The sequence below is a fragment of the Misgurnus anguillicaudatus genome, chromosome 14 (genome assembly GCF_027580225.2).
Source record: "Misgurnus anguillicaudatus chromosome 14, ASM2758022v2, whole genome shotgun sequence".
Taxonomy (NCBI): domain Eukaryota; kingdom Metazoa; phylum Chordata; class Actinopteri; order Cypriniformes; family Cobitidae; genus Misgurnus; species Misgurnus anguillicaudatus.
Window position 1 is genome coordinate 31,985,176 of NC_073350.2, and position 13,433 is coordinate 31,998,608.

General features: G+C 39.8%; 1 protein-coding gene across 2 annotated transcripts in view; it reads right to left on the reverse strand.

The window, feature by feature from the left end:
• Window positions 1-561: 561 nt before the first annotated feature.
• Window positions 562-13,433, reverse strand: part of pax7a (paired box 7a) — a 68,002-nt gene continuing 55,130 nt past the window's right edge. For both annotated transcript variants that reach the window (XM_055184164.2, XM_055184165.2), the window contains 2 exons: window positions 6,694-6,943; window positions 562-3,304 (listed from right to left, as the gene is read on the reverse strand). In XM_055184164.2, coding sequence (XP_055040139.1) covers window positions 3,189-3,304; window positions 6,694-6,943 — 366 coding nt within the window. In that variant the 3' untranslated portion in view covers window positions 562-3,188. The remainder of the gene's footprint in view (window positions 3,305-6,693; window positions 6,944-13,433) is intronic.

Consider the following 13,433-nt stretch of genomic DNA (forward strand, 5'->3'; position numbering starts at 1 on the left):
TCATCACTTACTAAGGGGACTATTTTCAGCTGATGCGTAATATCATTGCGTCTCCTGTAGCCACGTTACAGCAGCAAAGTCTTTGATTATTACCCCAGAATGAGAGTATAGTTCGCAACTTTTAATTTTCTGGTACACAAGAAGAGTCAAGTTTAAAATAGGAAAAATATCAAAAGTCTTTGGTCATTTTTGAGCGCGATGCTAATGGTCTGGTCAGATTCAATGGATTATGCTAAGCTATGCTAAAAGTGGTAGCGCCAGACCCGGAGATCGGCTGAATGGATTCCAAAACGGTAAAAATCAAATATTTAGGGGTGCTGGAAAATTAAAATATTTTCAAAAAAAGTGGAGTGTCCCTTTAAATCCAAACATGCTGCTTTATATAATTGTCCATGTTTTCCTTACTAATCTTTTTGTTATTTTTCTTCCAGAAGTTCCTGTAATTTTTTTTTTGGCATTTTGTTTCTACGGTGTCAAAGGCCAAAAATATCAAAAGCATCTCAAAGTTATAAAGCAAATAACAAATACTTTAAAATAAATAACAAACTCTTGAAACCGATCCACGTGTGAATTTTAGATCTTTAATTGACAACATTTATGCCAGTGTTACAGTAAAGACACCAACAGTCTGAAGGTAGTAAATACCAAATACAAGGTTTTCACTAAAGCTACTACTTCATACAGCAGAATAAATTATACCATGGTAACATACACACATGCTGAAAGAAGATGGAGAAAAGCCGAAACACAAATGCTAAAGAAAGCAGATGTCCAGTTGGACATCACAGGGAGGCGTGATGGGTAATATCATTTGTAGTCCAAATGTTTATGAACAAAGGCGTTAGCTGTGGAAGGTCCTATTTCTGGAAGTAATTGAATTTCATTGCTCATTTGTGATGGTTTTATAGACAGTCGAAAGGGAAAGTGGGTGGGGTTTGGGTTATGCGGTTCCTTTAAGAGTTCTATTCGTCATATAGACATCCAATAAAACGGTCACTTGAAGACGCGTTGAGTCCATTTGAGTTAGCACCAAACACTGCTCTGTGTTTCCACAGTCTGTTATATTGACTTTCACCACAAAGTCTTTGCTTCCAAATGGTTTGAATGTCAATATTAAGCATTAGTGATCAGTTTCTTCATTGTGGTTTCACAGAATAAGTGCCAGAATAATAAACAATACGATTCAACTTCCTTACAACCCTAAATGTCAAATTTAATATTGTTTTTAATCAAGAGCTCCTCATATACACTTTGAATTCTAAGAAATAAATGATACATAACTATTAAAAAGCAAAGAAATGTAAATATAAACACAAAATTACAATAAAAGACTTACACGTATGCCCTGCTTCAACTACCACACAACACCTTTTTGTTTTAGTATAAAACATATTCTTTATAAACAAACAATAAACAATCTTCGTCATCTACTGTACAATTCCATTTATGTGTCAAACCTGTGAGTGCTACACAAATGTCAAAAAATCACTAGTTTTTGTTGTTTGTACTTGCGAATGCATGAGATCTTAAATTACAAGAGACCTGATGTTGGTTTTCTGGAGAAAAAAATCAGAAAATGCATGAATGGATAAGCAGGCAAAAAAGAAAGAAAAAGTTTGACCACTTTGCCTGCTAGGATTTTCACAGTTTAAAGTCTTAGAATCTGGGTAGAAACTAAAGGAATGTTGTCAAAAAGTGTACTTGGTCTAAAAACTAGGAATGCACCGATATATCGGTCTATAATCGGCAAATTAAAGCATTTTTTCCCACTTTCAAACATCGGCCGATTGTTTAAAAACAGTCAATGATCAGGGCAGATTATATCCTGGCAATCTAGGATCAAATCTAGGTGTAAAAATCAAATCTATCGGTATCTATCGGTATCGGTAGATCTCATTCTTAGTAATCAAATATCGATATCGGCACAGAAATGTTGCATCGGTGCATCCCTACTAAGAACTAGAGATGCACCCATATTCAATTTTTTCACTTACACCAATAGCCGATATCTGCTGATACCGATAGTTTGCATTAATAACTTGCATAACTAAATTCTGAAGATTATTTTTTTTAATATGTTATTCATTCACATAATGACCACTATTATTGAACATTTAACTAGTGATGTTTCTTTACATTTTCAATACTTAGAGCTCAAATTCATAGCATTTTCCTATTCTCTTTTGATTGACATGATATATCGGCCATGACTTTCGGTTGTTTTTAAACTATCGGACGATAGCCGATAGTGTGAAAATTAGCTTTTATCAACCGATACCAATTATTGGCAGATAAATTGGTGCATCCCTACTAAAAACCACTTGTGCATTTTAATTACTGTGCTCATTTAATACAACCAAAACTGTATAATTAATGATAAATAGCTAACATTTGTTGTTTTTATTCCCAAAAGCATAGCGCGCGTGTTTGAGACTATCTATTGGGGTCCTCGGTAAAAAGAAAAATCCCCATCTTCCAAATCTTGTTTTCCAAAAAAAAATGCTGTTTTCTTCCACCAAGATTATTACTAAGGACAGTGCAGGCATTCGAGAGGAAAAAACAATTTATCCTTTAAAAGCACCGTTTATTCCCAGCAGAATGCCCAAAGCCAGACTTCCCACAGAGTGGCCATGTGCGTATGGAATGTGTCAAGTGAAGTTATAAAGGCATGGAAGGTCAAATCATTCAGGAACATTATGGCTTTAGGGGTGAGGAGGGCAGCAGGGCCCGGAAAGTGAAAAACCAGCAGTAAGACTCCAACACACCGCTGTCTGAACCCACTGCCTGCCTTTCACATAAAGACTTCAAGTTCAAATGAGAATAAATGCTAAAGTGTGAATTCTGAAACAACGAAACAAAACACTACTTACAAGAATCATAATAACAACTGTAAGGGCAATCGTAATAACAATATCAATAGAAAACAAGCGCAAATGAGACTGAGATTCATACACAACTACTGTATGCACGGCGTCTGTTCAGCTGCATGGCTCTCTTATCAGTTCACCTGCTCAGATTTATGAGATGACAGTCGGTCACATCAACTGGAATGACAACAGTTTCTTTCTCAGGAATCATGAAGAAAACCTCTCCGAAACACAGGCATGGTTACGGAGATGTGTGCGTCTGAGAGCAGTGCGTTTGTGAGTTTTTAGCGGTCAGATCAGATGCAGAAGGGTCGGATGAACTCAATAGGCCTGTCCTGTCTCCACCTGGAGAAGTCCCAGCACTGCTGAATGATCACTCAACTTCATCCTTCTCTGGGTCGACAGACTGACGTTCTTGGCCAGATAGTCGACAGCGGCTATAGAACATAAAACACACAGATACACAGATGTAACTAAAGCATTCAATGAAACATACAGAGAGAGAGAGAGTGTCACTCATTCAGGTCTGTGTTTGTATTCGTGTGTGCGAGTGTGTGCGCGCGCGTGTGTGTGTGTGTGTGTCAGTCTTTATTACTCTGAGCGTTTTAAATTTCATGCTTCATATTCGCCTCAATCTCTCTTTAATTTCAGCTGCTCCTTCCTCTCATTCATTAAACAGATCACTCATCTCAATCTCACTAATAATTAACCTGACATTCAGTCATCACAACTCCTCCATCAACCCCACCACACCTTCTGACGGATCTCAAATACACTACAAAAAACACAAACAGACGCATCTCTAATCCAACAAACAAACACACAAACACAACTCTAATCCAACAAACAACACACATGCAACATACACGTCCAATCCCACAGACCATACACCAACACACGTGTCCAATCCCACACACACATCTCTAATCCAACAAACAACACACAAACATACCTGTCCAATCCCACACACCATACACCAACACATGTGTGTCCAATCCCACACACCATACACCAACACATGTGTCCAATCCCACACACACATCTGTCTCTAATCCAACAAACAACACACAAACATACCTGTCCAATCCCACATACCATACACCAACACATGTGTGTCCAATGCCACAAACACACACGCAAAACACACGTGTCCAATCCCACACACAAACACATCTCTAATCCAACAAACAACACACAAACTCACACATGTCCAATCCCACACACCATACACCGGCACATGTGTGTCCAATCCCACAAACACACATGCAATACACACGTCTAATCCCACACACAAACACACACAAAAAATGTGTGTCCAAACTCACAATCTCACACATTTCCAATCCTACACACTATACACCAACACATGTTTGTCCAATCCCACAAACACACACATCTCTAATCCAACAAACAACACACAAACACATCTCTAATCCAACAAACAACACACAAACTCACACATGTCCAATCCCACACACTATACACCGTCACATGTCTGTCCAATCCCACAAAAACACATGCAACACACACGTTTAATCCCACACACAAACACACACAAAACATGTGTGTCCAAACACACAAACTCACACATGTCCAATCCCACACACTATACACCAACACATGTGTGTCCAATCCCACAAACACACACATGTCCAATTCCACACACCATACACCAACACATGTGTGTCCAATCCCACAAACTCACACATGTCCAATCCCACACACAAACACACATACAAAAATGTGTGTCCAATCCCACAAACAACACACATGCAACACACACTTCCAATCACACCAACACATGTGTGTCCAATCCCACAAACCATACACCAACACGTGTGTCCAATCCCACACACAAAAACCAACACATGGGTGTGCAATCCCACAAACACACACACACACACACACACACACACACATCTTTAATCCAACACATAAACACACATCACACGTGTCCAATCCCACACACCATACACAAACACATGTGTGTCCAATCCCACACAAAACACACACAAACTCACACATCTAATAAACTTAAACATGTCCAATCCCACAAACACACACAAACACACACATGTCCAATCCCACACACCATACACCAAAACATGTGTGTCCAATCCCACAAACTCACACATGTCCAATCCCACACACAAACACCCATACAAAAATGTGTGTCCAATCCCACAAACAACACACATGCAACACACACTTACAATCTCACACACCACACCAACACATGTGTGTCCAATCCCACAAACCATACACCAACACGTGTGTCCAATCCCACACACAAAAACCAACACATGGGTGTCCAATCCCAAACACACACACACACACACACACACACACACACACACACACACACACACACACACACACACACACACACACACACACACACACACACACATCTTTAATCCAACACATAAACACACATGTCCAATCCCACACACCAACCATACACAAACACATGTGTGTCCAATCCCACACAAAACACACACAAACTCACACATCTCATAAACTTACACATGTCCAATCCCACACACCACACCAACACATGTGTGTCCAATCCCACACACAAACACCAACACATGTGTGTCCAATCCCACAAACACACACAAACACACACATGTCCAATCCCACACACCACACCAACACATGTGTGTCTAATCGCACACAAAACACACACAAACTCACACATCTCATAAACTTACACATGTCCAATCCCACACACCACACCAACACACGTGTGTCCAATCCCACACACAAACACCAACTCATGTGTGTCCAATCCCACAAACACACACAAACTCACACATGTCCAATCCCACCCACCAACACATGTGTTCAATCCCACAAACAACACACATGCAAACACACATGTCTAATCCCACACACCATACACAAACACATGTGTGTCCAATCCCACAAACACACACATGTCCCATAACAAATGATATCATTTTCGCTATACTCCATACAACACATGCATTACTACAGTGAAAAGACATTCAATAAGAAACCAGGATCTGATTTGATTAATTAGAATCTGTGCTCTGTACATAACAGAAAGTTACAGAAAGAGTAAAAAGATGAAAACTTATTTTCTGTGGAATAATGTGCACCAATGAACTGTATAAAATAAGACCCTAAACGAGCATTAAGGAGTAAAGGGTTAATATTAACTTCATGTTGACTTTAACTCGTATCTTCTTTTGGTATATAAAGACTTCTGTGACAACATCAGCATCTGATTATCATAATTTAATCAATCAATTCTTTCCTGGCCTCAAGCTTCAGTGTGTGTGTGTGTGTGTGTGTTTGTGTGTGAGGTGGCTAAAAGGACAGCGGATACCCAGGGGTGTAAAAGTGGCCTTTGAAAACCCCGTTTCCAAAGCAAGAGGAGAGAAGTGTGACTAACAGAGGAGCCTGAGGTCACGATTGGGCTCTTTATCAGGAGCATGTGTCTGTCCTGATCTGATAGGTCTTGAGATGGTCAAAAATGACATCAATCTCTTATTTGTGTAACTGTGGCACATCAAGTAATGGGATAAAGTCAATTAACTGTTGATTCCTAATAAAGCCAACTAACCTATCAGTTTGTTTAATGAATGTGTGTATAGTAATGTATTGTACAATTTTTGCTCCAAATCCTTCCAGAAATTTTAGCTACAATTTTGCTATTTTTGAAAAATCATGAAGAAATAAAGATACCATCAATGTTGCTTAAGTTGCATATGTGAACAATACCCCATTCAAAAAACCCATTAATTTCAGGACGATGGAACCGAAAGTGCTAAAATGCTGACTTGCTTTCAATACTTACTCTGACCATACTGGCTGTACTGGTAACCAGCGGTGACTGGGTCTACACTGTAACCGGTAGCGCTGTATGTGGGTGGGCAGTAGGACTGGGACGATGCCAGACTGTCCACACCCTTGATCGAATCTGATCGCTGACTGCAGCTTGCTGAGATGGAGTTTGATGCCTCCAAACCGCCATGAAGAGGAGATATGGAGAAATCATGCTGGGACTGAGAGGACACCGCACTGGGGTTACTCAAAATACTCATCACCTATAAACAGAGAGAGGGAGAGACACAAAATAAGTACTTATTCTGGCCAAGAACCTTTGCCATAGACAAAAAACTGTTTAAAGCAACACTATGTAGTTTTTTTACCTTTAAATAATGTCTCTGAAATTATTTCAGTGATAGAACAACTTTTAACTGGACAAATTGTACTGTTGCTGCAACCTGAGCAGCCTCCTAGCTGCTACAAGCACACTCTGAAAGTGGCGGTGGAGGGTAGGAAACACAGCCCCGCCCCTCCCCCTCCCTGCAGAAGAGTGTCTGATACCAGGCACTGTTGCGCTTTTCAACCACATGGGGGAGCTGTAAGTCATTTTTACATGGAAACTACATAGTGTTGCTTTAACTGACAATTAAATTGATCAATCACTTTTCAACCCCCTAAATTTGGGGGAAATCACATAATTCGGAAAATAATGCTACATTCAACACAAACATGACTCTGTCCATAATAAATATTTTTTTATTAAAAAGCTGAGCTCCTGGAAATAGCCTAAAAGCAGACTGCAGAAATATGCATTAAATTGTCAGTAATTTGGGAGGACACTTTTGGCACATATTTAGTTTTATTCCTATATCGTGGATTTAAATCCTTTCCACATGACAAATACTGTAGTATGCTGTATGATTGACTGGTAAAACAATAGTCTAAACCGCAGTTGTGTGTTTAAACTTTACCATAGTAAATATTAAACTTTACTACAGTATTTACTCCAGTTAATCAATTTACTATAATTAATACTACATAATACTGCAGTAAACATGAACAAAATGTAGTAATTATTATTATACTCTACAGCAGTGGTTTTCAAACTGGGGGCCGCGAGATGGTGCGAGGGGGGCCCCAGTTTTATGACATTTTATGAAATACATTAATTTATCATGAATTCTGTGTAATTAAACCTAAAAAAAAAATAAGGTTACTAACCAAAAGCACTACTTTTTTGTATAATTTAATGTTTTTTTATTACACAAGGGGGGCCACACGCTGAAAAAGTTTGGGAACCACTGCTCTACAGTATCCTACAAGTTACTCAATTTTATTATAGTAAGTACTATGCACCGATATGATTTTTTTGTGGCCGATACCGATTTAAACAGAAAACTATTGGCCGATACCGATGCCAATATCAATATTAAACATTTGTATACAATCCTATACAGTTGGCCTATTAACTAGTTTATTTCTGCATCAAATTATTATTACGGAACATAGATTGGATATATTTAACACTGAACTGACCAACATAATAAGAGAGGCACAAAGTAAGAATTTTTTTTGGCGATTTTTGGTCTTTTTTTATTTTGAAAAAAGCCCAAACTGCAGACATTTTTCAGAAATACTCGCACACGGAACACAGCTCAGCGCCACACAGCGCTGTTCTAAAAAAACTCGAACACATTGTTTTCTATGAGTATACGCAAACCCGGCGCCGAAAGGTGGCGACTGTCCGCCCAGCTATGACTCAGGAAGTTGCTTAAATCCCTGTCGTGCCACAGAGCGCAACTCAAATAGTTTAACATTAAATAACATCATATTAATCCCAAATCATTAACGAATAACATTGTCTGCTAACGTATATTTTGCATTTTGAAGTAGATGCTATCTGACGAAGCTCGCGCTATTTAATGTGCACTTCCGGTTTACGATACCTCCGAGTTGTAGGTGCGACTCGATGCGGCGCTGAGCTGTGCGGCCGGTGTGTGACCCCCTTTACTCTGACCAAATGGGTTTTGTGAATGAGTAATCTCTCACGTGGTTAACTACATGATTTACTATTTTTTCCCCATCGCATGCATGCCGTCTATAATTTGTACAGATTTTATTTTGTTTTGGGATGTATTTCATAATTATAAAAAAATTGCTGGATTATGCAACAGACATGCAACTTATTGCCTTCACGCTGTAATTAATAAATAAACAATCGGTATCAGCCTTTCTCGTGCTATTGCCGATATATGCCGATGGTTTCAAATTCATCAAAAATCGTCTGATACATATCGGCAGCCGATACATTGGTGCATCACTAGTAAATACTAAAGTATACCACAGTATTTTCCCTTTTTAGGGAAAATTTTTAGTGCTTTAAGTGTGATGTGGCCTGGCTGGGTTTTAAGCAGTTCTCATCCCATATCAGGTCATCTAAATAGAAAGAGAGAGAAAAGAGAAGTGCACGAGGTCCAGAACACAAGACACAGAGTCCCAAAGCGATTAACAGCAGTGATAGAGAGAGTGATACAGTTAAAGAGAGTGAGATAGATCCATGGGTGACAGACAGACCTCTGTCCGATGCCTCCAGCATAACAAGCACTAAGGGAGCAGATAATCCCGCCCCCAGGGCTCAGAGACACGCCCACACTCATGAATAATAATCTTCTCCTGTTTGTAGCTCTTTAACTAATATAACGTCCAAGTTTATCAGCATTAACAACAATTTCTGGTTGAATAAATTATGTTGTACATATATAATAAGAATTTATATTAACTATACTGTATCTTAAAAAATATGTTACATGTTTTCAACCAGGAAGTCATACACATGCTCTTCCCTTCGCATCCTTCACACATCAGGTTCACGTTGGGCTTCGATACGCTACTCTGGCCTTTGACTCCATTTGGCTGCTAAACCAATTAGACCATCATGGAGTTGGTTAAAAACACACAGACGCTTCCAATGCTCATATCCATACGAGTTTAAACACAGTTCACTGCAATGACATCACCACTGCAAAAAAAACCCAGCCAAAACAACCACAGTCTCGAGATTTCACATACAAGTTGTTTTTGGCCTTGTTGACATCTCGCCCAGCCCCAGTGAGAGACTCACACGAAACAGAGGAAAAAATGAATCATATTACGATTCAGTGTTTTGCAGGAAATATGGAACACTTGAGACACATAACACTGGTTAGCGGTTTCCTCATGTTAATTCTATCAGTATGGAGCCCTGTTCCATGTGACACGGATTCACATAAGTAGGAGATTCATTGCCCCGTCTTTATAAAAGACACATGTTATGTGGCCATATGGCTGGAAGATTCATACGTTTCCTGATTATAGCAGATGAGTGAATGGAAAGCACAAGTAGCTGTTTTGGGTGGCCACACGAGGAGGTCGTGGGGTGGAATGATGGTTCAACAGCAGCTGTAGGGGTGCGAGAGATTTAGTTATCGCATAATTGAAGTTGAATTGCACTGCTTCCTTCTTTATATGCACATTTAATTAAAGAGACAGACAATCAGGATTCACTTCTCTATCAATGCTTCTAATTATACAACACAAAATTCCAGCAGCAGGCCATTACAGGGGGAACAATGGGATCAATCTTCAGACTTTTCCTAAAAAGACACACAGTGTCGGTTTACACCACTCCATACTAGGGAACCAAACGCACTGAATATAAATGTTTATAAATAAAATCCAGAAATATCCTATGGAATATCAGAATATGTTGATGGTCCAGAACAATGACATTTTAGCTGGGTTGATCCTAGTCTCGCGTAGCCAGACCTTCATACTGAAGGTCTGGTGTTTTTCGCTGCTTTTTCTGGACAGAGCCCGCCCACAAGCTGTTTGACCGACATGTCAAACAACCAATCACAGTTTGTTTCGTCTAGCGTCACGTTTCGGACTCCTCACAATAACGAGCCGGCTGGCAACAAGTCAGTTATTGAAATAACCAGCCGTAACCAAATAGTATCTAAATAAACAACATTACTCACCATAGAACAACGTTGTGCACTTCATCAACAGCCACACCAATGAGACGCTCCCGTTAAATGTCTGTTTGAAGCATATCTCTCCACTTTTTAGCACATACAAGCAATTCAGGAGAACCAAACTTTTTGACTCCACTAACTGCCTCGAGCAAAACTCTTGGACGTCTTTTAGAGAGTCTATGCTGCGAACTTTGCATATTTTTGAGAGTCCAATGTTTTGCTGATCATGATAACTGGTCATTATTATCCACGTGAACACGACTGATTCTCTTCCTCAATGGAACGCCAGAGCTTTGTTTTCCAGGGACCGAAACTAATCGCGACACTCGCGTCTCCTGGAAATCCGGTTTATTTCAACCAATCAAAAGACGACTTTAGACATTCTCACAGGGTTTCCAGAAAAGTGTACGAAAAACATCAGACGTTCAGCCAACAGTTTGTGGGCGTGGCGTCTGAGGCTGAGACTAGGTTGATCCTAACCAATGACATCTCAGATGTTTTGATCCTGACCAATGATGTCTCAACTTTGCTGAACCTCACCAATGACATATCATCCTTCTGATCCTGACCAATGACATTTCAGCTTTTCTGATTCTGACCAATGACATCGCAGATGTGTTGATCCTGACCAATGATATCTCAGCTTTTCTGATCCTGACCAATGACATCTCAGCTTGCTGATCCTGACCAGTGACATCACAGCTGTGTTGTTCCTGACCAATGACATCTCAGATGTGTTGTTCCTGACCAATGACATTTCAGCTTTTCTGATTCTGACCAATGACATATCAGATGTGTTGATCTTGACCAATGATATCTCAGCTTTGCTGATCCTGACCAATGACATCTCCGCCTTCTGATACTGACCAATGAAATTTCAGCTTTGCTAAACCTGACCAATGATATCTCAGCTTTGCTGATCCTGACCAATGACATCTCAGCTTTCTTATCCTGACCAATGACATCTCGCATTTCTGATCCTGACCAATTACATCTCTGTTTTTTCTGATCCTGACCAATGACATCTCAGCTTTATTTGATTCTGACCAATCACATCTGAGCTGTGTTAATCCTGACCAATGACATCTCAGCTTTCTGATCTTGACCAATGACATCTCAGCTTTGCTGATCCTGACCAATGACATCTCTGCCTTCTGATCCTGACCAGTGACATCTCAGCTTTTCTGATCCTGACCAATGACATCTCAGCTTTGCTGATCCTGACCAATGACATTTCAGCTTTTCTGATCCTGACCAATGACATATCAGCTGTCTTAATCCTGACCAATGACATATAAGCTGTCTTGATCCTGACCAATGACATCTCAAATTTTCTGATCCTGACCAATGACATCTCAGCTGTGTTGATCATGACCAGTGACATCACAGCTGTGTTGATTCTGACCAATTACATTTCAGCTTTTCTGATCCTGACCAATGACATCTCAGCTGTGTTAATCCTGACCAATGACATCTCTGCCTTCTGATCCTGACCAATGACATCAAAGCTTTGCTGATCCTGACCAATGACATCTCTGCCTTCTGATCCTGACCAATGACATCAGAGCTGTGTTGATCTTGACCAATGACATCTCAGCTGTGTTGAACCTGACCAATGACATCTCAGCTGTGTTAAATCTGACCAATGACCAATCTCAGATGTGTTGATTTGAATTTTCTAAAAAATAAAACACAGTGGCTAAAGGTGGCTAAGGGGTTAATTGTAGTATTAAGAACTAAACAATAAGTTAGCACAAACTAATTCAAGTTCGTTGATACTCTTGACCAATGACATCTCAAGATTTCTGATCTTGACCAGTGACATCACAGCTGTGTTGATTCTGACCTATGACATTTCAGCTTTCTGATCCTAACCAGTGACATTGACTAATGACTTCTCATTAGTTTGTTGATACTCTTAACCAGTGATATCTAAGCTGTGCTCAACACAGTTTCACTTCATACTCTGGTCGGGATGAAGATTTTGTTGGGGGAGTTTTGACCTTCATGCACCTTGACCAAGAAAAGGTGTAACCACTGAACTTTGCTGCCGGTGAAAGATTAAGCTCAACTGAGATTGTATTACAAATCTACCCACCCAGTACATTAACTCAGCTAAATAAACAAAAATCAATATCATTCAGAGTATTCATCTGATAGAGGAGCACAGTTCAGCGTGTGACATATCTGTGCTTGCACTCGTCTGCAAAACAAGCACCTCGGGCAAACACTGGCAATAATAGCTCATAATACAGCACAATGTAGTTCACAAAAAAAATAAACCCTCATTTCAACACCAATTCCACGTACTTCAATTACTTTTCCCCCAAGTAGGCTATACATTTGTTTCTTTGTTTTGATTCGGCTCTATCTCGCGCACTGCTTTTCTCGTTTGTTGTATGTTGTGTGTGCAGAAGATAATGGAAGTCAAGGGCTCCCGTGTTTAAAGGACGCAGCCCAGAGGCGATGCCTTTCTCTCTCCAAATAGATTACTCTATAAATAATAATAAAAAAACGAATTAATTCTCAAACTTCTGAGACCCTCCACCCCGAGGCAAGGGTTTGCACCAGAATTGTAAATTGATACAATGTGCATCCTTTCAGATAAACAAAAAGTGCATTTGCGACACACTGAAAGGAACGCTTTCATACCAAACTAATTTCCTGCGCAGTCAAATGATATATTTTTGTCTGTTTAAATGTACGACGAATGCTTTCGTGTTCAGTCGAGCTCGGGAAAACAGCAAGACAACTG